This window comes from Amblyraja radiata, chromosome 2, assembly GCF_010909765.2.
Source record: "Amblyraja radiata isolate CabotCenter1 chromosome 2, sAmbRad1.1.pri, whole genome shotgun sequence".
Lineage (NCBI taxonomy): Eukaryota > Metazoa > Chordata > Chondrichthyes > Rajiformes > Rajidae > Amblyraja > Amblyraja radiata.
Window position 1 is genome coordinate 96,232,876 of NC_045957.1, and position 26,602 is coordinate 96,259,477.

At 41.7% G+C, this 26,602-nt stretch overlaps 1 protein-coding gene across 6 annotated transcripts in view; it reads right to left on the reverse strand.

The window, feature by feature from the left end:
- The window catches only part of ankrd28 (ankyrin repeat domain 28), a 210,697-nt gene that overhangs the window by 112,023 nt on the left and 72,072 nt on the right, over positions 1-26,602 (reverse strand). For all 6 annotated transcript variants that reach the window (XM_033050798.1, XM_033050785.1, XM_033050777.1 and 3 more), the window contains 3 exons: positions 15,864-15,942; positions 11,801-11,871; positions 594-794 (listed from right to left, as the gene is read on the reverse strand). In XM_033050798.1, coding sequence (XP_032906689.1) covers positions 594-794; positions 11,801-11,871; positions 15,864-15,942 — 351 coding nt within the window. The remainder of the gene's footprint in view (positions 1-593; positions 795-11,800; positions 11,872-15,863; positions 15,943-26,602) is intronic.

Genomic DNA, 26,602 nt, shown 5'->3' on the forward strand with positions numbered 1-26,602 from the left:
TCCCATGTCCTCAAATTTAAATTGGGCCTAAAAAGTTGAATGCAAATCACTAATTAAAGTTGTGAAAGCAGAGATTATCAATTCATCTCGGTGATAATTTTGTTTTGTTGTGAAGTTAATTTCAAAGAAGTTTCTAAATTAATGGCGGGGGAATGAATTTATTTCTTAAAGTAGACAAGTATAATTATTAATTAAAATGATTAGTTATTTTTTGGAAAAACTGGCACTAAAATCATAGTATTTTATCATATCATATTAGGTTATAGATTCAATAGTTGGGAATGCAAAACTTGTCAGTCTATAATTGTTGCATTAAATGAATAGTTTTTCAATCATATTTGAACTCTTGTTGTTCTTGCAGAACCAATGTATAGGATCTTTCTCTTTCTAAACATTTATTCCTTCAGATGCTCTCTCATCCAAGCAGTTGGGATTTTTTTGCATGCAAATTATAAAACATTAAAAGGTGTGCGAAAGTTAGAAAAGCAAAATTTGATAACTGTTCACTCTCTAAGTCATACAAAGAAAGTTGTCTTTAATTAAAACATTGTATTCCAAAATCTTCAATGTTAGACAATTTTAAAATAGAATACCTCTACATGTCCACTGAAGGCAGCATGGTGTAAAGCTGTTCTCCCAGCTCGGTCGGAGACATTTACGTTACTTAAAAGAGGAACAAGAGCTTCTGCACATTTCACAGCCTTGTTTGCAGCAGCAATATGTAATGGAGTCTGCCAGTTTTTGTCACGAGCATTCACATCAGCAGAATGTTTCAAAAGCACCTGAACTGCATCCTACATTGAAATAAACAGTTGGATAGGTTATAATACATCATAAATTGAATAAACAATAGAACACGCACTGGCCATCTGGACTGAATTTAAGGAACTTATGTAAACATAATTTATTTCTCTCCAGTACTCAAAGTATACTATTTATTTTTGCAGAAATAGATGTCCCAGCAGACTAAAACAGCTTGGAATGGAGCTATAAAATTAATATTCCAACTAGATCAGACAGGAAACAAACGGATTTCTAAAAATATTCAATGAGTCACTTCAAGTAAGAGGAAGGAAGTTTCCCACAAATAGTAGCTGATGGGCAATCAGATTAAACCTATCCTGCACTGCTTGAAACACTAAGTTTGATATTGGTATTGGTATAGTATTGGCATGTGTGCCGACATATAGTGAAAAGATACATGAATTTCTGCATACTTGCGGCAGCACGGTGGCGCAACTGTAGAGCTGCTGCCTTACAGCATTTGCTGAGCCAGAGGCCCGGGTTCAATCCCGACTACGGGTGCTGTCTGCACGGAGTTTGTACGTTCTCCCCGTGATCGTGTGGGTTTCCTCTGAGATCTTAGGTTTCCTCCCACACTCCAAAGATGTACAGGTTTGTAGGTTAATTGGCTTGCTATAAATGTAAATTGTCCCTAGTGTGTATAGGATAGTGTTAATGTGCGGGGATTGCTGGTCGGTGCCGACTTGGTGGGCTGAAGGGCCTGTTTCCGTGCTGTATCGCTAAACTGTCATCGATCCATTTTTATTAATTTAGTCTCAGTCACAAAATCATTGGTAATGGCTTTTTATCAGCACCCATATTATTACATCTCTTGATGATCTGTCTCACTAAATTGTCATTCAACATTCAAGTGGAGGTACAATTAATGAGTTCGGGGGTGACATGGAAATTGTAGGTGATTGGATAGCAAGCAGAATATTAATCGGATAGGAAGAAAAATATAGATCTGATGGAAAATTGGGTGGAGCATTGACCAATGGAAGTTTATCCCGACAAATATGATGTGATGCATTTTGGGAAGTTAAATAAGACGGGATGTGTATTGTAAATGTTAAGGCCCTAAGGAATGTCAGTGAACAGAGATAACTTGGGTTTAAAAATTCATAGTTTCCTTAAAATGGCAACACATGCATATTTGAAGAAGGCATATGGCATGCATGTTCTGGAGTAGTTCCTGAGGATTGGCGGGTAGCAAACGTAACCCCACTTTTTAAGAAGGGAGGGAGAGAGAAAACGGGGAATTACAGACCAGTTAGTCTAACATCGGTAGTGGGGAAACTGCTAGAGTCAGTTATTAAAGATGGGATAGCAGCACATTTGGAAAGTGGTGAAATCATTGGACAAAGTCAGCATGGATTTACAAAAGGTAAATCATGTCTGACGAATCTTATAGAATTTTTCGAGGATGTAACTAGTAGCGTGGATAGGGGAGAACCAGTGGATGTTGTGTATCTGGACTTCCAGAAGGCTTTCGACAAGGTCCCACATAAGAGATTAGTATACAAACTTAAAGCACACGGCATTGGGGGTTCAGTATTGATGTGGATAGAGAAATGGCTGGCAAACAGGAAGCAAAGAGTAGGAGTAAACGGGTCCTTTTCACAATGGCAGGCAGTGACTAGTGGGGTACCGCAAGGCTCAGTGCTGGGACCCCAGCTATTTACAATATATATTAATGATCTGGATGAGGGAATTGAAGGCAATATCTCCAAGTTTGCGGATTACACTAAGCTGGGGGGCAGTGTTAGCTGTGAGGAGGATGCTAGGAGACTGCAAGGTGACTTGGATAGGCTGGGTGAGTGGGCAAATGTTTGGCAGATGCAGTATAATGTGGATAAATGTGAGGTTATCCATTTTGGTGGCAAAAACAGGAAAGCAGACTATTATCTAAATGGTGGCCGACTAGGAAAAGGGGAGATGCAGCGAGACCTGGGTGTCATGGTACACCAGTCATTGAAAGTAGGCATGCAGGTGCAGCAGGCAGTGAAGAAAGCGAATGGTATGTTAGCTTTCGTAGCAAAAGGATTTGAGTATAGGAGCAGGGAGGTTCTACTGCAGTTGTACAGGGTCTTGGTGAGACCACACCTGGAGTATTGCGTACAGTTTTGGTCTCCAAATCTGAGGAAGGACATTATTGCCATAGAGGGAGTGCAGAGAAGGTTCACCAGACTGATTCCTGGGATGTCAGGACTGTCTTATGAAGAAAGACTGGATAGACTTGGTTTATACTCTCTAGAATTTAGGAGATTGAGAGGGGATCTTATAGAAACTTACAAAATTCTTAAGGGGTTGGACAGGCTAGATGCAGGAAGATTGCTCCCGATGTTGGGGAAGTCCAGGACAAGGGGTCACAGCTTAAGGATAAGGGGGAAATCCTTTAAAACCGAGATGAGAAGAACTTTTTTCACACAGAGTGGTGAATCTCTGGAACTCTCTGCCACAGAGGGTAGTCGAGGCCAGTTCATTGGCTATATTTAAGAGGGAGTTAGATGTGGCCCTTGTGGCTAAGGGGATCAGAGGGTATGGAGAGAAGGCAGGTACAGGATACTGAGTTGGATGATCAGCCATGATCATATTGAATGGCGGTGCAGGCTCGAAGGGCCGAATGGCCTACTCCTGCACCTAATTTCTATGTTTCTATGTTTCTATGTTGTCTCTGTGTACTTGGCCACATTCTCAAAACCTGCATGGACCAACTGCCTGGAGTTTTTGCAGACATCTTCAACCTCTCATTACTGAGGTCTGAGGTTCCCATCTGCTTCAAAATGACATCAATGTCATCGTTGCTCAAGAGTGAATAAGCTGACTTGCCTCAATGACTACCATTTAGAGGCACTAATTTAGTTTAGAGATACAGCGCGAAAACATGCCCGTCGGCCCACCGAGTCCGCACCGACCAGCGATCCCCGCACATGAATACAACCCTACACACACTAGGTAAAATTCTACATTTATATCAAGCCAATTAACCTACAAACCTCTACGTCTTTTGAGTGTGGGAGGAAACCGAAAATCTCGGTGAAAATCCACGCAGATCACGTGGAGAACATACAAACTCCATACAGACAAGCACCCATAGTCAGGATCAAACCTGGGTCTGTGGGGCTGCGCCACCGTGTCGCCCTAAATGTGCGTGGTGATCAAGTGTTTTGAAGGGTTGGTTGTGGCGCATATCAGCTCCGACCTCAGCAAGATCCAGGACCCACTATAATTTGCCTACTGCCACAATAGATCAACAGGGGGTGCATGCTCGCTGGCTTCCCACTCTGCACTAGAACCTTTGGACAATAAAAACACATATGTCAGGTTGTTGTTCATAGACTACAGCTCGACATTCATCACCATCATTCCCTGCTACCAAGTCAGGTGACCTGGGTCTCTACAAATCCTCTTGCGATTAGGTCCGTGACTTCCTCATCAACAGAACACAATTGGTACAAATAGGCAACAATATTTCCTCCTCAATAACCATCAGCAGAGGGGTACCTCAAGGGCCCAGGTCTACTGACTCTATAACCATGACTGCGTAACTGGACACAGTTCCAACTCCTTCTTTAAATTCACCATAACACCACCATTGTTGGACGGATTACAGATAATGATGTTAGAGCATAGGAGAGAGATCAATCATCTGATTGATGGAGCCAGAACAACCTTGCCCTCAATGTCAGTAAAACCAAGAATCAGAATCAGAATCAGATTTTATTCGCCAAGTATGTTTCGCCAAGTATGTTTTGCAACATACGAGGAATTTCACTGGCCAGGTCAATCATACAATTAAAAGCAACAGATCACTCAAAAACACAATTTAACATGAACATCCACCACAGTGACTCCTACACATTCCTCACTGTGATGGAAGGCGAAATAAATTTCAAGTCTCTTCCTTTTGTTCTTCCTTGGTCGGGGGCCTCAAGCCCTCCGTTGACGGGACGGTCTTGACTCCCGTAGCCGGCGGCGTTCGGGCCCTCCGCGTCGAGGTGATCAGCTCCTGCATCGGAGGGTTGTCAGCTCCCCCGTGCCGGGCGATCGAACCCCGCGTCGGGGCTGGACGAACTTTCTGCGGCGTTGGGGCTCCCAACTCGGCCTCTCCCGAGACTGCGAGCCCTTGATGGTAAGTCCGCAGTCCGCGGTGGGAGTGATCCCAAGCAAGGGATCCACTCCGATGTTAAATCAGCGCCCCGCGGTGGGGCTCACGACAGTCCGAGGCGGCTCCCAGCTCCAGCGATGGTAGGCCGCAGAGCCCAGAGAATGTGATCCGAAAATTGATCACATCTCCGGGAAGGTAAGGGCTTGTAAAAAAGTTTCCCCCACAGATGCTAAAATAACAAAAAGATGAAAAAACGAACAGACTGCCGGCAGGGCTGGCCATCTCCCCGGCGCCCCTGGTGGTCAGATGACTTGATTGTGATTGTTGACTTTAGAAGAGGAAGGTCTACGATCCACAAACCTGTCTTAATTGACAAGTCAGTAGTGGAGAGAGTCAACAACTTCCAATTCATGGGCATGCATCTCTCCTAGGAGCTGTCCTGGACCCACCATCGAAGGGATCTATAGGAGGTGTTGTCTCTAAACAACATACTGTCTTGGCTGCACTAGGGACTTAAGAGTTCTGTTTTTGTTTTGCACTTTATACTTTATTAAACTTCCTTTAATTGTCGATCTACTGAATACTGTGTTTACAAACTGTTGTGCTACTTCAAGTTATAATCTTGTTCTGTTTTGGGACATTTGACAATAAAACACACTTGATTTCATAGTCTGGAGCATAGAATATAAGAGCTAGGATGTCATGTTACAACTTTTCAAAACAATGGTTAGGCCATACTTTGTGTATTGTGCGTATTTCTGGTCGCCCTAAAATTGGTTGGAAATGATTGCACTGTAGAGTACAGAGGAGATTCACCAGGACATTCCCTGGGTTGGAGGGCTTTAGGTATGGGGAGCGATTGACAGACAGGGTTTGTTTTCCCTGGAGCAGAGGAGGCCATGGGATGACTTGAAAGGGGTACATAAAATTACGTGGCTTATAAAGAATAGTGAGAATCTTCTCTCTCTGGTAGGATTGGCAAAATCAAGAGGGGACAGGTTTAATGTGACGGGGAGTTCTAAAGAGGATCCCATGGAAAGAGTTTATTTTACAGAGTGACTGATATCTGGAACATGCTGCCAGAGGGGGTTGTGGAGTTGGATGTAATCGACAATGTTTAATAGTCATTCAGACTGGTAGCTGAATAGACAAGCATAGGATACCGACCGAATGGCGAAAATTTGAATTAATATAGATGGGAAAAATGGTCATGCATGCAAGTGTGGATATGTTTCTGTTTTTGTGCCGTAGTACCCTGACTCTCTAAATATTAGAAAGAGAAAAGCCAAATTCTGATCATTGTCTCGATTATCGCCGTCCCAGCCACACGGTGCTCCGGTGGCTGGGATGGCTGTTCTGGCGGCGGCGGTGACCTGAGTCCTGGGTTGAGCCGCGGGCCAGCGGCTGCGTGTGCTGGACTGGAGGGCGGCAGCTTCGACCACCCCCGGGCCGCGGTGTTTGAGCCGGCCCGTTTGCGGGGTTCGGTGAGCCGCGGGACTGTTGTGCCATCGCCCCGTGGGGAATCGCCTCAGCGCAGAGGGAGAAGAGGAGGGAAGAGACAGTAACCCTAAGATTTTTGCCTCCACCACAGTGAGGAGGTGCTTGGAGGATACACTGTGGTGGTGTTAATTTGTGTTTATTGTTGTTTATTATTGTATGATTGTATGTATGACTGCAGGCACGAAATTTCGTTCAGACCGTAAGGTCTGAATGACAATAAAGGTATTCAATTCAATATTCAATTCAATCCTGAGTATCACCCCTCTTCCTTTTCATAATCTTTCCCAGTCCCATAACTCTCTAGGAATTCTGGATTAATTCCTGAATAGAATCACCACAGCTATGATGACCGATTTCCTTGGCTGCTAAGACTCCTTTAGGTATTCAAAAAAAATTCTCATTGATCGTCTGTCCTAATTTACCCTCTTGCGATCGAGTCAATTTGACTTATTTGACAAAGATCCTGTGAAACAAAAAAATATTTTTGCTTTGTTGAGATGGTCCGCACATGGGCATTGTTGTTCAGAAATAACAGAAGTTTGAATATGTCTAATTTTAATGGCAATTACGTCAACTGCATACAAAGAAACTGCTAAACACTGTTTCCCACATCAGCTAAATTTTCCAAATCCCAACAATAAGGTTGATAATTAGCACCTGCAAATGTCTTCCTTTCAACTTTGTGCAGTCTCAATTTCATATAATTTTCATTATTGCAGACATAACATTTTTTTAATGTTGCAAAAATTCCTTACAAAAATCCAAATTAACAAGCTAATAAAAATAAAATATGCTTTGAAAAGATTTTGTTGATATTTCATGCCTCTCGTCACCATTCCTTGCCATTAAAATATATATGGAAATAATTCTTGCAGCTCTTCAGACTTAGCACAGGATCTTTGTGAGAGTTCTTGTTCGAAGTCTCATGCAAGTAGCTCAAGTTTGTAAATTCTGCATTGAGTTCAATATTGCAGATAGGCACAGTGACTCATGCCAATTTCCTGACAGCAACCACTAGAATTCTCCATTTGAACTCTTACTGTGCAAGGATCCTAAAACTGCCTTCAGTTTCTTTGAATAATAATAGCAAATGCCTGTAATCTTCATGTCAATAATTCCACAAGAATTCCATACACATTCAAATGATTCTGTTTTCAATTCAAAAACATGAACCTGGAATATAGACTTGAAGTACATCCTATGTGGGGGTGATGCAGTAATGGAAGAATGAGCTTCCCATAGAACATGATTGCAGGAATGTTTTGTCATTCCTACCTTCAGTCAGTAAGTCTATAAGACAGGAAGAGCACTTCACAAGGTCAAAGCAGGGAAATTATGATATCTGGAGAGCTACATCATTTCCCCTCCTTTTTCAACATAAATTGTTGAAATATTACTCATGTCAGTTATAATCTACTACTACAAGCTTGAAGTTCTGATATAGGGTGTCCCAATCCATTATTTGTAAATACCAGCTATATCATTCATCAACTGCTCCCAGTTGCAAAGCAAATAACAAGTTAGCATCAGGCTTCCAGTTCCATTATGTACAAGAATATGCCACTTCTACAAATTCACCATCCCAGAACATATGCAGCAAACAATTAATTTTGCCTTTTTCAGGCAATAGAGAAAATCACAAGCAGAACTATAGAGGCTGGGACACAAATGGAGATTGGTAAACATGTTTTATAATGGCAGAGAAACACAAGCTCGCTCCCCCTTAAAGCCATAGCTTGTGGATTTTGGCCTACATGCTTTGTGAATAACCTACAAATATATGACAAACTTATTTTGTCAACTTCCTTCTGCACTACCCCATGATTCAACAATGGGAAATTATTTTTATTTTTAAGTAATTTGCACTACTCACAGTCTATTTTATAATATCGGCCGGTTCTACGAATGAAATTTCAGACTAAAGGAATTATAATTTAGACATTTATGTATGTCCAAATACATAAAATAATCAACAAATTTTTTGAAAACAATGCGTACTGTCTCAATTACTAGATGCTGACAGACTGAGTGCATAAAGAATCAACTCAAAATGACACATCATTTTGCAAACACTATTTGACCTTTAAGCTAGCTCGTCTTCTTGCCTGTATTAATTAAGCACTCCCACGTATAATGACAGAAATGCATATGAACATTTCAAATGCACATCATTATATCTTTAATGGCTTCAATTGGGGAAGGAATCATTATTTAAGTTTGATCTGGAAGCAATTTAGGGCTGCCAATCGGAGAACATAAATGCTGAGGAAACCTGATGTGAAAAATAGACTAAATGACATTGCACAGAAATGAAAACAACAGTAAAAATAAGACAATTTCCATTCAGCTGCAGTAACTACTGAGAGCTTCTCATCAATTGTGCATTTACCAATAGAAGAACTTATACCTAACTCACAATAGCTGTCCAATGCATAAAATCTTGGCGTATTAGAACACAGAACATAGAAAAGTGCAGCACAGAAATAGGCCCTTCAGTCCACAATGTCTATGCCGAACATGATGTCAGGATAAACTAATCATACCTGCCTGCACATGATCCATATTGCTCTATTCCCTACGTATCCATGCGCCTAGCTAAAAGCTTCTTAAACACCACTATTGTATCTGCTTTCACCACCACCCCTAGCAGCATGTTCCAAGCATCCATCACTCTGTAAAAGTAAACTTCCCTTGCACATCTCCTTTAACCTTTCTCCTTTCACCTTAATGTGATGCCCTCAAGGCTTTAGCATAATAAAAGTGGGACTTTTATTTTCTTCAAAGAGTATTCATGCTTACAACTCTGCATCACCAAGCACCACTGAGCCAATCTTCAATTAAATTTTACTCCAAGCATGATAAATCAATTCAAATGGAATTAAAAGGCATACAAAGTGGCAAAGGCTAACAGTAAACCAGAGGACTGGGATTTCTTTAGGATTCAGCAGTGAATTTTCTGAATCTTCTGAATTTGTAGTTGGCAGGGCAGTACTCTGCATATCGCCAACTTGGAAGACTAAAAAAAAACTGTAAAAGGGGAGAAAATTGATTTTGAGTGAAATAATGTGTGTGATATCAAAACAAACAGTAAGAGTGAATTAAAAGGAAACAATGCGGAGCCAGATATGTTAAATCAAGTGATTGCATCAGTCTTGAGATAGGCTCATCTATATCACTCGGTGGATTTAAGAGAGAGTTAGATAGAGCTCTAGGGGCTAGTGGAATCAAAGGATATGGGGAGAAGGCAGGCACCGGTCATTGATTGGGGACGATCAGCCATGATCGCAATGAATGGCTCGAAGGGCCAGCACCTATTTTCTATGTTTCTACGTTTCTATGTTTACACTAGTGGGAAAGTCACGAAGAAGGGAACCTGCCAACGAAAACCAAGGTGTAAAGCAATTTTTTCACTCAGAGGCCAGTGAATCTCTGGAATTCAGTGGTGGAGGCCAGATCATTAAATAGAGTCACAGAATCATGGAATCATACAGCACAGAAACAGTTCATTCGATCCAATGCAAGCATGCTGACCAAGAAGCCCATCTAAGCTAGTCCAGTTTGCCTGAATTTGACCAATACCCCTCTAAACCTTGAAGATTACCTGTCCAAGTGTCTTTTAAATGCTGTTTATACCACAAACCTCAATTACCTCACCTCCCTGACCAAGGCCCTTCTCCCCCGATTGCTCAGTTTGGCCGGGCGGCTAGCTCTATGAAGAGTCCTGGTGGTTTCAAAGTTCTTCCATTTAAGAATGACGGAGGCCACTATGCTCTTCGGGATCTGCAATGCTGCAGAAATTGTTTTATACCCTTCCCCAGACCTGTGTCTCGACACAATCCTCTCGGAGGTCCACGGACAATTCCTTCGTCTTCATGGCTTGGTTTTTGCTCTGACATGCACTGTCAACTGTGGGATCTTATATAGACAGGTGTGTGCCTTTCCAAATCATGTCCAATCAATCTAATTTACCACTGGTGGACTCCAATCAAGTTGCAGAAACATCTCAAGAATAATCAATGGAAACAGGATGAACGTAAGCTCAATTTTGAGTGTCATAGCAAAGTCTGAATACTTATGTAAATGTGATATTTCAGTTATTTATTTTTAATTACTTTGCAAAAACACCTGTTTCCGCTTTTTCATTCTGGGGTATTGGGTGTAAATTGATGAAAACATTTTTAATCCATTTTGAAATAAGGCTGTAACGTAACAAAATGTGGAAAAAGTGAAGGGGTCTGAATACTTTCTGAATGCACTGTAGCTCAGGCTCTCGAGTCCTGGCAACATCTCATAAATCTTCTCTACACTCTTTCCAGATTAATGAAATCCTTCCATTAGGAAGGTGACCAAAACAGAACACAATACTGCAAATACAGCCTCACCAACGTTTTGCACAACTGTAACATTACGACCCAATTTCTATACTCAATGCCCTGACTGATGAAACCTAATGTACCAAAAACCTTCTTTACTAGCTTATCTATGTGACGCCACTTTAAAGGGAAATATGTATCTATACTCCTAGATCCCTCTGCTGTATTATATTCCCCACGGCCCTGCCATTCACTGTGAAGGTCGTACCTTGGTTTGACTTCCCAAAATACACCTCGTACTTATCTGTATTAAACTCCATTAGCCATTCCTCAGCCGACTTGCCTGGCTGATCAAGATCCTGCTGTTATCTTCACCATCTCCAATACCACCTACTTTCGGTGTTATCTGCAAACTTACTAATCATGCTTGGTACATTCTCATCTAAATCATTGATATAATCGACAAACAGCAATAGGCCCAGCGGTGATCCCTGAGGCACACCAATTATCACAGGCCTCCACTGTAAAAACCAGCCTTCCACCACACCCTCTGCTTCCTTCCATTATGCCAATTCTGTATCCAGTTAGCTAGCTCTCCTTGTATCCCATACGATCCAACCTTCCAAAGGAGCCTGCCATGCAGTACCTTATCAAATTCCTGCTGAAGTCCAGACTACGGTCTTGCCCTCGTCAACCATCGTGGTTACTGCTTCAAAAATCAAATCGTAAGAAACGATCTCCCACATATAAAACCATGCTGACCATCTTTCATCAGCCCCAGTCTATCCAAATGCATATATATCTTATCCCTTAGATATGTTTAAGGCTGAGATATAAATACTTGAAAGCTTGAGGAATAAAGGGTCATGGGGTACTGGCATAAAAAGCAGTTGAGACCAGCAAAGAACAATCATGAACATATTGAAATGGGGGTTGTCTTGAGGGACTAAGTGGCCTAATCCTGCTCCTATTTTCTGCGTTCTTGTAACCAGAGTAAATATACAAAAAGTTGTTGGGTCGGTGGTAAAAGTGCACATGAACCTCAAGACAATCTCTAATCCTAATAAATAAGAGAAATGCTATGTGTACTTACCTCACTGCACGAGGCGACAGCACGATGTAGGGGAGTCAACCATTTGTTGTCTTTGGCATTAACTCTAGCGCCTAAAAGTACAAAATTATAAGTAATAACTAACAATGGTCTGCGGAGAACTTCCCAGCAATTCCAAATAACTGCATGGATTCTTACGATTGAATTCTCTAGATAATCCATGATGAAATAAAAATGCAGTAAACAAAATAAGACTAATAATCTGGGAACTGCATTCAAAATCCATCTTTCCCCACAGAGGTTGATCTGGAATTTGAAAGAAAGTTAGTTTCTCAGGGCGCCAATAAAATTGCAAACTGCTGGGGTTACTACTACCGTTCAACGATGGAAACTGCTGACACCATATATAAACACATCAAAACCAGATTCTCTCATGGTACATCTTGCTTCTCCTCAAGAATACAGGTCGCTCCCAATGTAGTTAATGGGTTTAGTTTTTATGGACATTTATTAGTCGATTTTGTCAGCGAATCAAAAAATACACATATCAGTCGATATGATAACCATTCCGCCATTGTATGGTAATGAATAGCATCAAATGTACAAGCTGACAAGAAAGAACAATTACAGGTGCACAACCTTTTATCCGAAAGCCTTGGGACCAGACACTTTTCGTAATTCAGAATTTGTCGGTCTTCGGAATGGAATGTTTTTAGCGTAGATTTTAATGGCTGGCTCAGTGGTAGAGTGCTCGGCTCATATCCGCAAGGTCGCGAGTTTGCGCCTTGATCCCGGCAGTAAACTCGGTCGCGAGTTTGAGTCTTCAATGTAGTTTTTTCTTGCAGAATAAATGTTTGTATGAAATGCAGTGTAGGAGAGGTGTACTGACTGTGTGGGCAGAACTTTGGAGGTGATTGCCCACCAGTCTAAAAAGCCGCTGTGTCTCCCTGTCCCTGGGATAGCAGGGGGCGATCAAACAGCACAATACCCCCCTCCCCCTCCAGAGGAATCCGCTCCCCGATGGGCCGCTACGGCGACAAGGGGCAGTTTGCCCACAGCCCGAGCTGCGCCCCCTCATCCGCCACCCCAAGAACAAGACGTACCTTGCACACCATCAGCTTCTGCCCCTACGTGTTCCTCTAGAGTTGGAGCGGGGCTGGGCTGGAGTTGCTGCTGGCTGTGGGTCTCTGGGATCTCCGTGCTTGCAGTGGGCCTGTGGGTCGGTGTCCCGTTGGTCCTGACGTCTCCGGCCACCCCCCTGGACAGGAGCTGAGACTGGGAACTGTACCGCCCTTGCCCCCTCCCTCTGCAACTGCAAACAACCCAACTCTCCTGCAAGGGCGGTACAGTTCCCGGAGGATGGCAGGTGGCCGGAGACGTCAAGACCAACAGGAACCCGCTCCCCGATGGGCTACTACGACGCCCCGAGCTGCGCCCCGTCATCCGCAACCCAGGTTCCTCTGTAGTTGGAGCGGGGCTGGGCTGCTGTTGGCTGTGGGTCTCTGGGATCTCCGTGCTTGCAGTGGGCCTGGGGGTCGGTGTCCCGTTGGTCCTGACGTCTCCGGTAAATGGCACGGTCCTGCTAGCGTCGCCGACGTGAAGACAGTGCAAAGCCCCCGCGCCGGTGCAATGGGCGGGGAGCTGGAGAGGGGAGGGAAGGGGTCACACACATGGCCGGGAAGCAGAGGGGTGTAGGTGGGGTGAAACTGAAGCGAGCGACAATCTGCTGCTGCCTGCCCGCTGAGTTAAAAAGTTCCCACGCAAGACTCACGAAACACTGTGTATCGTGAGTCTACCGTAGGAACTTTTTAACTCAGCGGGCAGGTAGCAGCATATTGTCAATTATTAACCCTCCCGCGCAATATACCCTCACCTTCCCTTTTATGAATGGGGATTTAGTTCCCCTTTCTTCGAGGACCGACCGGAGGTTCCGCTGTCACCTCTGCGGGCCGCCCTTGGTGAACGTTTTCAAGGACCTTTCTTCAAGGACCGAAAAAATGGCCGCTATTCGGAGGTTTTCGTTATTTGGATCTTCGGATAAAAGGTTGTGCACCTGTACTAAAAGTTGAGACAGAGAAACCAGTTCTGCCGCTTGGAGGAATGAATGTATGTGTGTAAATCGAACTTCTACATTTAATAATATTAGGGGAGTTAGTTTGTATATCCGGGTGTCCATAACACGAGGATGGCCTGCGCCTTGAAATCAGCATTTGACCTGGGAAACAAGTGAAACATTACCCTTAATATAGCTGCCAGACTCTGAATTTGCATCAGAAGTATTAATCTGCTGCAGCATATGTGAAAGCGACCACTGCATAGTATCTGTAGAGTCAAAATCCATCTTCAAAATAGGGATAACCTTCATCATCAATACCCATCATATTCATCATCACTGTGTTTAATAAGAAATATTCTGAACAAGCCTAGTAGTGGAAATACATGTGGAATGGGTCATTAGTAACAGCAAAACTGTATCCCATGACAACCCTTAATCCAGAGGCTTGACAAAATTCTCATCCTACCACTAATGTCAAGCCAGGGGACATTGAATGGAGAAGAGCAAGGTGGGTGTAGTGTCTAGTGTACCAAAAGCATGGTGCCAAATTGTCAAATTCACAATACAGGGATTCGTGCATACTAAATACCCAAAATAGGCCAACAGTTCGATGTAAGCAATCCTTCAAAAAATGGATTAGATTAAAGCCCTTCAGTCCTGCCACACCCTTTTGTGAAAAGCAGTGAACAATTACATAGCTAACAAGAAGAGGAATCACCAAGAACTCAGGATGTTATGTTAGAAATTAAAGTACGAAGTGAATCAGCTCTAAAATAGGTTGTTATGTACTATGCTCTACTTGGGTAAGCACTAATATGCCCTTTACCTGAATGAACCTAAAGGCAGTCAAGTAAGTGAGATGATTTGTTCTCTACCTTTTAAAACAACTAAAATTGCATTTCTCCTGGCCTCCATGACAATGGCAGGATACCAGTGCAGTTGTTGATAGGCCTACTTAAAAGTCACAAACCTCATTCCCCTTTTGATAAACAGTTGAAAAAACACTATATAGAGTATACCTTGAAGAATATTTAACATCGCAAACTTCGAAATGCAAAAAATTACCAAAAGCTAAAAATAAAACATGTTTCACAGTAACCAGTCAGCAATATTTTAGTACCAAGTGCCAATTAGAGTTCCAGGTGGCCCAGCCGCCGAAAGGACTCTCCCGACGCCGAGGCAAGACCACCCGGTGAGAACGGCCAGGGACATTGGGCCTCCGTAGAGGCAATTGCGGTGGCCTCAATAGGCCTGACTTTGGGGTGAACATGGGGTGGGGACTGGACATTGTGCCTTCCTCCACAGTGCTATCCACTGTGGGGGGATGATTTTTTTTGTCTAATTGTAGTCCTGTAGGTCTGTGTCCAAGATGGCTGCCGTGAAGAGAGAGTGGACTCTGGCGCGCTTTGGCTGCCGCTGCTCCCTCTTCACACTGTGTTTTTGATTTTCTGTTTTTGGATTGAAATCTGTTTTTAATTTGTGTCTCTGTGATGTCTTTATTACCTGTTATATTCCGATTATATGTTATTCCGATTACTATGTAAGGTGTCCTTGAGATGTCTGAAAGGCGCCCATTAAATAACATTTATTATTATTATAATGTAGCACAAATTCACAAATTAAAAATTGGTTGAACCCTCTTGCTCAGAGAACCATTTTCCAGTTTCAAGCAAACTTTAGAATCAGGTCATATATTTATCTGAATCCCCAAACAATATTCTCCATTTGCAGATGTGTAGTTCCCAGTCTAGCTAGGAATTTTGCCCATAACAGTCCTTTAAGGCCTCAATGAGGCTCGAGCCAGCTCAAACCTGGCATGAAATTCATAGATAACTTTTTAAGATGCCACGGTCTGCAGATTTCAAGCCCATGGGGTCGGTGATCTTACTTAACTAGAAAATTACTCTTTAGAACTGAAGGTTCCATCGACTAACTTTTCAAAATAAAAAGTCCTAAATAGCATCTTCTGAAGCTCTTATGTTCTCCTGCTGCAATATCAGTAAAAGATCTTAACAAAATACTGGAGTAAATGGTAAAGTCTAAAAATACCTGATAAAATAAGTAGTTCAATAATTTCAGCATCTCCTAGATAAGCAGCAGCATGCAAAGGAGTTCTCTTCTCTGCATCCTAAAATGAGAGGAAAAATAATTTTAAGAAATGTCTATTGTATCTTGGTGACGTTACAAAATATTTTTTACCACATCACTCACTGTTTAAAGAGAAACACTGATGTCTTCCAAAATTGCAGTATGCAGTATTCTATTCCAATTCCAGTCGTCTGCGCAATTTGCAGATTTTTACAGTGCTAAAGGCCATTTTGTCCACTGTGCTTGCGGTAACTCTGGAAGAACTAACTATGCAATAAATTCCTGTTTTTAAAATTCCTCTATTCTCCCCCCCTACACTTGCAAACGTTCAATTTCAAAAATGTATGTTTGAAAAATACTAGATCATACAGGCAAGCATACCAAATCAATCCTTCCCATTTCCAAAAACTTCCAAACTTTCCCTGAAGCCTTTGCCAATTGCCTTAAGTTTCTCCTGTGGTTTTTATTCCTCCTGCCAGTGGAAACCGTTTTCTTTTACTTATTCAATCAAAACACTTCATTGTAGCTGGTTCTGTTTGAATTTTTCCACAGTACAGTTGGCACTCATCTATCAACTTAATATCACAGCAATTGGCTGACTTTAGGCGACTTGCCTAGCAGCGGGAAAAATATAAAGATTCCCCTTGTAACACAACATATAGAAACAAGGATTCAGTGCCAAATACTAAGTTGGCATACTAGGCGAGTCCCATTTGTCCCATATCCCTTTAAACCCTTCCTATCCTATAAAGACGAAACTGTGCCTGATATACTGGACAGCAACAGAATTAAGATCCTCACATTGGCCTTGAGCATTCACTTATTTTAATCAGGTGATGCAACATAGAAACATGTAAAAATATAGAGAATAGGTGCAGGAGTAGGCCATTCGGCCCTTCGAGCCTGCACCGCCATTCAATATGATCATGGCTGATCATCCAACTCAGTATCCTGTACCTGCCTTCTCTCCATACCCCCTGATCCCTTTAGCCACAAGGGCCACATCTAACTCCCTCTTAAATATAGCCAATGAACTGGCCTCAACTACTTTCTGTGGCAGAGAGTTCCAGAGATTCACCACTTTCTGTGTGAAAAATGTTTTTCTCATCTCGGTCCTAAAGGATTTCCCCATTATCCTTAAACTGTGACCCCTTGTCCTGGACTTCCCCAACATCGGGAACAATCTTCCTGCATCTAGCCTGTCCAACCCCTTAATCTCCTAAATTCTAGCGAGTACAAGCCGAGTCTATCCAGTCTTTCTTCATATGAAAGTCCTGACATCCCAGGAATCAGTCTGGTGAACCTTCTCTGTACTCCCTCTATGGCAAGAATGTCTTTCCTCAGATTTGGAGACCAAAACTGTATGCAATACTCCAGGTGTGGTCTCACCAAGACCCTGTACAACTGCAGTAGAACCTCTCTGCTCCTATACTCAAATCCTTTTACTATGCCAGGGCAACATTGAAGGAATTGTTTATCAGATGTGATATTGAGGTTGTGTATTTTTTTAAATTGCAAGTTGTTCACTGGGTATTCAGACTAATATTGTTCTGTACATAAAATAACTTTTATTTGATCAATTGTGTTAACTGTGGAGATCTTGCATTATGCAAACTGGCTAAACTATGTATACCCATTTAAAAACTGCAACATTTACCCATGTAAAAATATTCTACACGTTCAAATAATTTTCTTGATGATTCAAAAGATAAAGGGAGTGCGGAAAGATATAAATGTGAAACTCATCTGACAAGGAGGATGATACCATTTAATATTTCATCTACATTCAAACTTTTATATTGTCACCGTAGCACTGCACTTAAGCACCAGCAGCCTTTTGACTCACTATCGAATATACTCCCAGGATGTTGCAACTAAGACTAAAGTTACCATCAGGGTAAAATAATTGAAGACAATCTGAATAAAACAAACTTTTGATTCTAACTATTGTCGTTCTGTATCGTGTCCCCAGTTAAAACCCAGTTAAAACCAAAATTTGAACAAAGTTGATAAACTTTGCTCATGAAAGTTTTAGTCATATCCAATATCTCTTTCTTTTTGTCACATTTTGCTTCAGTATATCAATCTACTTTATGTTATTTCACAAATATTGTCTTGATCATAACATTGATCTTCCACACTTAATATCATCATAATGTAGAACTATAATGCATTCCTTGAACACTCTGCTATGAAGTAAACATGGTATATGAAATATGTCCCAAAAACTAAAATTCAGCATAAGACAAAGATTCCCAAAATAATAGACATGTAAAATATATATCTTGAAACCACACAGAAACTCAAATTAATATCAAGGAATGACTAAGGTGGCTGAGCGTTTTGTGAGGAAGTTTTTTTTAACCACAGTGGACATGCTTGCCTTGGAGTTAAGAAGGTTTAATAATTGAGATAAATGAGATAAACGAGTTGTATTATCAGAAAAGTTTGAGCAGGTTTAGCCCCTACACATGAGTTTAGATGCAACAGAAGGAATTATGCTGAATTATATAATATTCTGAGGTTTGATGGGTTAAATTCGGAGAGGATGCAGTCCTACTGATGGGGATGTAGAACTAGGAATATAGTTTGATTGTTTGATAGTAGGAGGTCATCTAATTCAAAAGTCAAGAGTCTTTAAATGTCATGTGTACTGACAACAGAACAATGCAATTCTTAACGCAGCAGCATAATAGGCCTGTAAACACAATACTCATAGATCATACATAATAAAAGAAAATCAATAAATTAATACACCAATACTAGTACAAAAATCCCAAAGTCCCTCGTTTGAAAGTCATTCCATAGTTCATAGTTGAGGTTAGTGTTGCGCAGTATTCAACAGTCTGAAGGTTGTGGGTAAGAAGCTATTCTTGAACCTGGTGGTCACGGTTTTCATGACTCCTATACTTTCTTCCCCAGATGGAAGGAATCAAATGGGAATGTGGCCAGGCAGGTGTAGGTCTTTGATGAAACTAGCTGCCTTTTTAAGGAAGCACCTCCTATAGACCCCTTTGATGATGGGATGGTCAGCACGTCAATGGACAAGACAGTGTCCATCATTTTTTGTAATCTCCTTCATTCCTGGGCGTGTGTGTAGCCGAACCCGGCTGTGATGCAACTAGTGAATATGCTCTACTGCTCAATTGTAGAAATTGGAGTATTATTCATCAACATAGCAAATCTCCTCAATCTTCTAAAGAAGGGCCGGGGCTGAAGGGCTAGTTTCCTTCTAAGGAAGGGCTTAGTTTCCGCGCTGTATCTCTAAACTAAATGAAGGAGGAAGTGTTGGGGGTTCTTGAAGAGGATTAAGGTGGATAAATCTCCAGGGTCTGATTGATCTAACCCAGGTTAATGGGAGGCAAGAGAGGAAAATGCAGGAAACTTGATGAAGATCTTTCTACTTTCTCTAGCTACAGGTGAGGTTCCACAGCACAGAAGAGTAGCCAATGTTGTTCCTTTGTTTAAGAATGGAAGTACAAAGGATGCAGGAAATTAGAGGGTGGCAAGCCTCGTGTCATTGGTGGGGAAGATTTTGTATTTATCAGGATAGGATTTCTAGTATTTGGAAGAGAATGGAATTAGGATTAGCCAGCATGACTTTGTAATAGCAGGTCATGTCTTACTAAATACGATGCGAGTTTACCCAAGAGCTCTCCAGAGTTTAAAAAAAATCAAACTCGTGGTAAGTACGTAGAATGTACGTAGCGGGTATGTCGGAACTCGTGGATGTCTCGTAGCGGCTCGTAATGCTAACGGCAGGTACTTGGGAAACGCGGAAACTTGTGAAGTTTTTTCAACAGTGTGAAAAATTTCCAGAGTAAAAAGATACTCGTGACGAAGTAACACGAGTTTGATTTTTTTTTTAAACTCGGGAGAGCTCTTGGGTAAACCCGCATCATGAGACTGGGCCTTAAAGAATGAATATTTTGAGGAGGTGATTAAAAGTGACCAATGAGGGCAGAGCAATGGATATGTAATAACAAGGGACCACAGATACCTGGTTTAATCCAAAAATAGACACAAAATGTTTCAGTAACGGGTCAGGCAGCATCTCTGGAAAAAATAGACGAGGGTCTATTTTTCAGTCAATTTTCTCAGCAGATGCTACCTGATCCGCTGTATTACTCTAGCATTTTGTATCTATCTGCATTAATTTTACAAAGGCATTTGAAAAAGTCCATCATGATAGACTGATCCAGAAGATTAATATGCATAGGATTTGCGGTAACTGGGTCAGTTACCGCAAATCGTCTGGATTCAGAACTGGCTTAGTGAGGGGTGTGTGGGATGGGTGTTATTCTGGCTGGTGTTTGTATATATACAACCTGTACATAAATGTAGATGGGATTTGATAAATAAGTTTGCAGATGACACCAAATTACAATTAAAACACAAAGTACTTGTGCTATAGTGGATTTGTAGACAGTGAGGAAGGCTATCAAAGTATACAGCAGGATATAGATCAGCTGTGGCAATGGTCAGCAGATGAAGTTAAATCTGAGTAAATGTAAGGGATTGTACTTTGGGAGATTGAATGCAAGGGGAAAATATACTGTTCATGGCAATGACCCTTAACAGCATTGATGTACAGAGGGATTTTGGATTTCAGTCTGCCGAAGGGTCGCAAAATGGCACTTATTCAAGTTCTCCAGAAATTCTGTAAACTAGCATCTGCAGTTCCTTGTTTATTTTGAATGATTGATAAGTTGTTTGTGATTGTGCTTTTTATGCAACTCCAAATGAGAGGGGGGGGGGGGGGGGGGGGGGCGGGAGGGGGCAGTGGGGCAGAGCTCACTCACAAGGAGCCAAACTGCTTCATTCAATGATTATTTCCAGCACTCTAGGGGATATTGTTATGGATTATAAAATGACTCATGGTCAAAAGACAAAAGCACACAGGAAAACCATAATGAGTCACAGACAGAAAATAACTGAATCCCAAGAAGGATGATGCAGGGTACTGCGCAGAAGGATTTAAAACAACGAACAGAGTAGATTAATATTGCGTCTATTCTGATGTAGCATTTAAAAAAATCTAGAGATATTCACGAATGCAAGATTTTACTTTCAATTTATTGGGCAACAACCTATTTTTGGGCAGTGGGTTCCAATCATAAATGAGGGTGTGATCTTTGATGTCAAGAAAAGCAATTTAATGAAACATTTGATTAGAGGCAGGTGAAATCAGGATATGCGCTAGAAATTATGGCAAGGCAGAAGTTTGGAAATAATAATTGCAGGACGGTTACCTGGAACAAGCCACCAGAGGAGCTTACAGACGCGGATACAATTATAACATTGAAAAGGCATTTGGAAAGGTACTAGGAGAAAAGAAAAGGGATACAGGCCTAATACAGGCAAATGGGATCAGCATAGAAAGCAAACATGGCCAGTATGGATGAAACAGGCTGACAGGGTCTATTTCTGTGCTGTCTGATTCTATGATGCACTACCAGTATGTTTATAGGCGGTGCCATAAAGTGGTAATTGTGATTAGTCTATAAATGAGGGGGACAGTAATGCAAGACATGACAAAGATTGGGACGATGAAGTGGGTAAAATATGAGATGGAGATATTTGTGTAAAAACAGGGACAATTTTCCTGAACATCAACCTATTGCAACATGGGGAGATAATAGGATAGTCATAGAAGGTAGAACAAAATGTAGGAGAAAGGTCTCGACCCGAAACATCACCCATTCCTTCTCTCCAGAGATGCTGCCTGTCCCGCTGAGTTACTCCAGCATTTTGTGTCTACCTTCGAATTAAACCAGCATCTGCAGTTCTTTCCTACATAATATATCATAGAGTTGTACCACACAGAAACAGACTCTTTGGCCCAGTTTGCTCATACCAACCAAGGTGCCCCATCTCCACTACCCAACCTGCCTGTGTTTGGCCATATCCATCTACACCTCTCCTATCCATGTACTTGTCCAAATGTCTTTTAAATGTTGCTATAATTGATGTAGTTAAATGTTGCGGGAGGGGGGAAGAGAAGGAGAGAGGGAAGGAGAGAGGGAAGGGGAGAGGGAAGGGGAGAGGGAAGGGGAGAGGGAAGTGCGGAGAGGGAAGTGGGGAGAGGAGAAGGAGTGGAGATAGTTTTAAGAAGTTTAATAAAGTTAGCGGGCATTTTACCTTCCGGTGGGTCTATCTGGGTCGTGAAACTACAATGAGCTAATCAAAATGGCCGGTCAGCGATGAGATTGCCTTCGACTGCCTGTAAGTAAATAGCGACCCCACTGGCTTCGAACAAACGGAAACCTATTTTTAGTCTAGGCCGGTTTCGATTTTGTTGAAATAATCGAAGGAACATAGAAGAAGCCTCGACCACGCGGACACCACTTTCGACCATTAGGGAGAGTGACCAAAACCTCCGGGAACCTCATGGAAAGCTTGGGTGGGGTGCAAGGTAACCAGAGGTTTCTGTTCAGGTTTCCTAAGTGGGACAGGGGCATAAGTTCTGCAGAATTGTGGATGACAACAAGTGAACATATAGATGCTTGTACTTTGTTGCTGTGCTTCACAATGTTCAGTCATGTATCTCTTGATAGAATGGATAGCTTTCATTAGTTAGTAGGTTTTCAACAGTCCCATGTTTGGCACATTCAGAGTAATTAGCTGCCCTGTGTTGGTGCTACAGGAGGGTGGTAAATGAAGGTGGATTGCACAGTTCCATATTTGAAGGGATAATTTGCATTTAAATGGGAAATTCGCCTTTAAATTTCTAGAATTGGACAGTTCTTTCCCAATGTCGTTTTCCAGATGTGGGTACAAGTCTTGCATATCAAGTTCTGATTAAAGACATCTCACACGGATTTAGGATTTAGCAATTTGCTGATAATACAGTTCACTTATCAATGGCATCCGAATAATCCCAGTGGACATTTCTAGCAACATGAAGAAGCATGCCCATGAGCCCCTCCCATGATGTGTCCCATATATTCTTAGTACAGTGTTGGAGATCTTATTTTCCATATTCTTATACATCAATAATCCTTTGCCCTCAGTGTATATGGCTGGGAGCTGTGCCTACATTTGACTAAGGCCCAACATCGGAACATCCTCATAAATGTTTTATGCACACTTTTCAGACACCCTTCCTACAGCAGGGTGACCAAAACTGAACACAATTATCCAAGTATAGCCTCGCCCATGCCTTGTATAATTGTAACATAATGTCCCAACTTCTGTACTCGATACCCTGAATGTTGAAGGCCAATGTATCAAAAACTTTCCTTACATGACTACCAATAAAAAGTCAAGTTGTTATTCCAGTTATAATCAGTTATAAGAGGACACTGGATAGGCTGGGCCCTGAACCAGAGGAGCCAGAGGGATGACCTGATAGAGGTATATCAAATTATATGGGACATTGACAAGGTAGATAGTGAGAATCTTTTTCCCTTGATGCGGGAGTCTAAAAGAGAGGATAGGTACAAGGAAGAAGTATGAGATCAGAGGGGGATTTTGCCCTGCCACCACACACAGCGTGACTGTAATCGTCATGCGCTATCTGGGGTGATGGAGGCAGGTCCTCTCAACTGCATTTAAGAAGCATCTGGGCAAGCACGCAAATCACCCAGGCTTATAAGGCTTACGATTCAAATGCAGTTAAGTGGAATTCGTATAGATAAGTGTAATGGCTTGCATGCACACCAAAGGCCATTTCTGTGCCGTTCAACTGACTACAGAAGAATAAATCAAAGGTATATTTATTCATTTTAAATATATTTCTTATCAATGGTATTACATTCCCCCCCATGTTTTGGCCTAAATCCTATAAGATTAGAGTGCTAGATTTTTTTATTCAATTGTTTGTGAATTATTATTATTCAATTACATAATTCAATTTGTACCAATAAAATGCGGAATAAGAATAACCAATTAAAGATACTAACTTCTCAACCCCACTAGGTAATTGCATCTTCATCCCGCTGATCTAAAGGTAAGCATTACAAAACAATCAGTGACTAAATTTAGGTTTATAGCCTGCCTTGAATACAATACTAACTCAAGATATACTGCTTGCACAAAAACAGCTTACTGTTCTGCCACCACAGAACTTTCCATACTCACAAAAACAGTCTTTCAGAATGCAGAACAAAAAGAGCACAATTTCCGTGAAGTATTTAAAACTACATTATCTACAACACAGTTAGCTCCATTTTGAAACATAATAGTCCGTGGGCCAGAGGGTCCTACCGTGAACCTACTTCTTTGATCCTGTGATCCTACTTCTTGGGTGTCATTTTGTTCATTGGCATCTCTTCTGTCGGAAAAATGATGTTCCCAAGAAAAAAACTAATTTGGACTGGGTTTTTTTAACCCTTATTTCAATATATGTCAAAATTGTGTTTTTTCAAACTTTGCCCTCTTTCTTGGGGTCTGTGAATTTGGTACTTGTAATTGAGTCTGTTTCTTAGTAAAGATACATAAAAAATCCACTAAATTAGGGCCATATCATATTAAACTATAAAAATCACCAAGCTCTGCCAGAGGTTTCACCAATTTGTTATGCTGTTGCATCAGTTTGATTGGCTTGACTTTGCCAATTCCTTTGAAGGCACTTGTTGAGTCACAGCCTGAGAATGCATGCAGTCCAAGTAATGCTGAGCAGTATTCTGAGGAGGACTGTTTTGCAAAATGGGTGACATCTATTAGCCTTTGCCTGTTGCCTCTCCCTGTGTCAAAGAACACTATGGTGTCTTGAATGCTGTTTGACAATAGACAATAGACAATAGTTTGCATAGTGAAGCAATATGAAAAAGATATCGCTGTCTGGGCTTCTGACTTGTACGTGGTCATATCCTTACTCTTTGCCATAGTTGCAGTATAGGATGCCTCGCAAGTCTGTTTTTTCTTGGTTTGACTTCAGGGATTGAATCTCAGACTGCAGTGTCTCTTACCCATTCTGAGAAGTAAGAAGTGTGGCCTCTCCGTCCTTAATGAAGATCCATGCAGCCTCTTTGCCATGTCATGCTCACTCAACACATCATGAAGAAGTTCAATGAGCTGTTTCTTGTTCTCATCATTGGTCAAGAACTGCTTCCAATCTCTTGGTTTTTTGGTCTTTCCTCCTTTGATTATTCACTTCTCCGCACACACACGCCGTGTCTGTTCACTTGACTTCACTGAATCTGATTTGTACATATCGGTACTGAAGACAATATCATTAGGTGACAATGCATTGAAGATTTTTATGCCAATCTCTTTGAAGTTTGCAGGAATCTCTTTGAGATAGGATGCAGCATTGCCATCTTCCACTGTCAATGTCTTGTTACTAGCAAGAGGTTGTAAGTTGTCTATATCTTTCAATAAGTAGTGTAGGCCCTTGAATTTATCAGTCTTTGCAAATAAGTTGTCTGATGTACCAATGGAGTAGGGTACAGGTGTCAGAGAGTACTTCATAATCTCCCGTAGATTGAGTTGACTGCCAGAACTTTGTGCTTTGACCATCAGTTGAAAAGCAATATCTCCTTGTTGCTTGTACTCTATAACCTTTTGTTCAGATGTTTTCAGCTTCACTCTTTTCTTTGTTTCTGCCATGGTTTTGAGCTTCAGATTCTTGATGGGTTCAGAGAACGCTGTTTTTTTCTCGTCGCTCTCTAATGAACTTCTCTTTCTGTTCTTTCCCTGTGGTAAGTACCTTTATGACATATTTCTTAACTTCAACGGAACACGTGCACCAGAAGAGAGTACATACAACACAGTCTTGTCATCTATGTCAAAAGGATTCAGGAAGCTCTTTACAGCATCAATGGCTTTCTTTACACATTCCTCACTTTTCCTTATCTCAGTTGGTTGTTGATCTCTGTGTTTGCTTCCGCGATTGGTACCAGACTTTGCCTTCCATCACAGTGAGGAGGTGTTGGAGACACACTGTGATGGATGTTTAGGTAAACTGTGTTAAGTGTGGGTCTTGGGTTTTTTTTGTAATGTAAAAAACTGTAGTAAATGTAATTTCGTTCAAACCTAGGTTTGAATGACAATAAATAGCATTCCATTCCAGAAGTCATGTCTGCGAGGCTGAGAGTTCAGAGAGAAATTGTGCCCTTTCTGTTGAAGTTCAAACCCATCTCTGATAAGCACTGTGATTCTCCAAGATGCCAGAGAGCCCAACACCACTAGCACCACCTCGAGAATTGCCATGCTTCATGATCGTCTCCTCAATAGTTTTGTCAACAGCACATCGGTTTCCTGGTATGAATGACCTAGCGACACTGATGGCACCTCTTTCGAGGAAAGCCAGGGGATCAGGATGTGATTCTTCGATGTTTGCCAAGAACACAGCAAGGTAGGTCAGATAGCGGGAGTAAAGGTAAAGAAGAGATCGGGCATAAGAAACAGACAGCGCAAGTGCAACGGAAAGTTGTTCTCTTTCACAGACTCTTTCAATGAGAGAACAATCCACACAGAATCCATGTACGACAACCAAAATTGTGCAGTCTTCCCGAGTGATCCTTTTCGAACATCAGCTTTGAAGCTCTCATACGACTCCATCAATGTGTTGAGATCTGCATTGGCCATAACTTCAGCAAGTGCCTGCTTTGTCGGATTAGCTCTTGAAAGATGCCCTTTGATTCCTCTGGTATTCCTCAGCACAGCATCTTTTCCAGCCATAGACAGGAATTCATCAAGAAGGAGCCTCCACCATCGTCTTGTGGCAGTGCAGATTTCTGTCATAGTTATTTCCT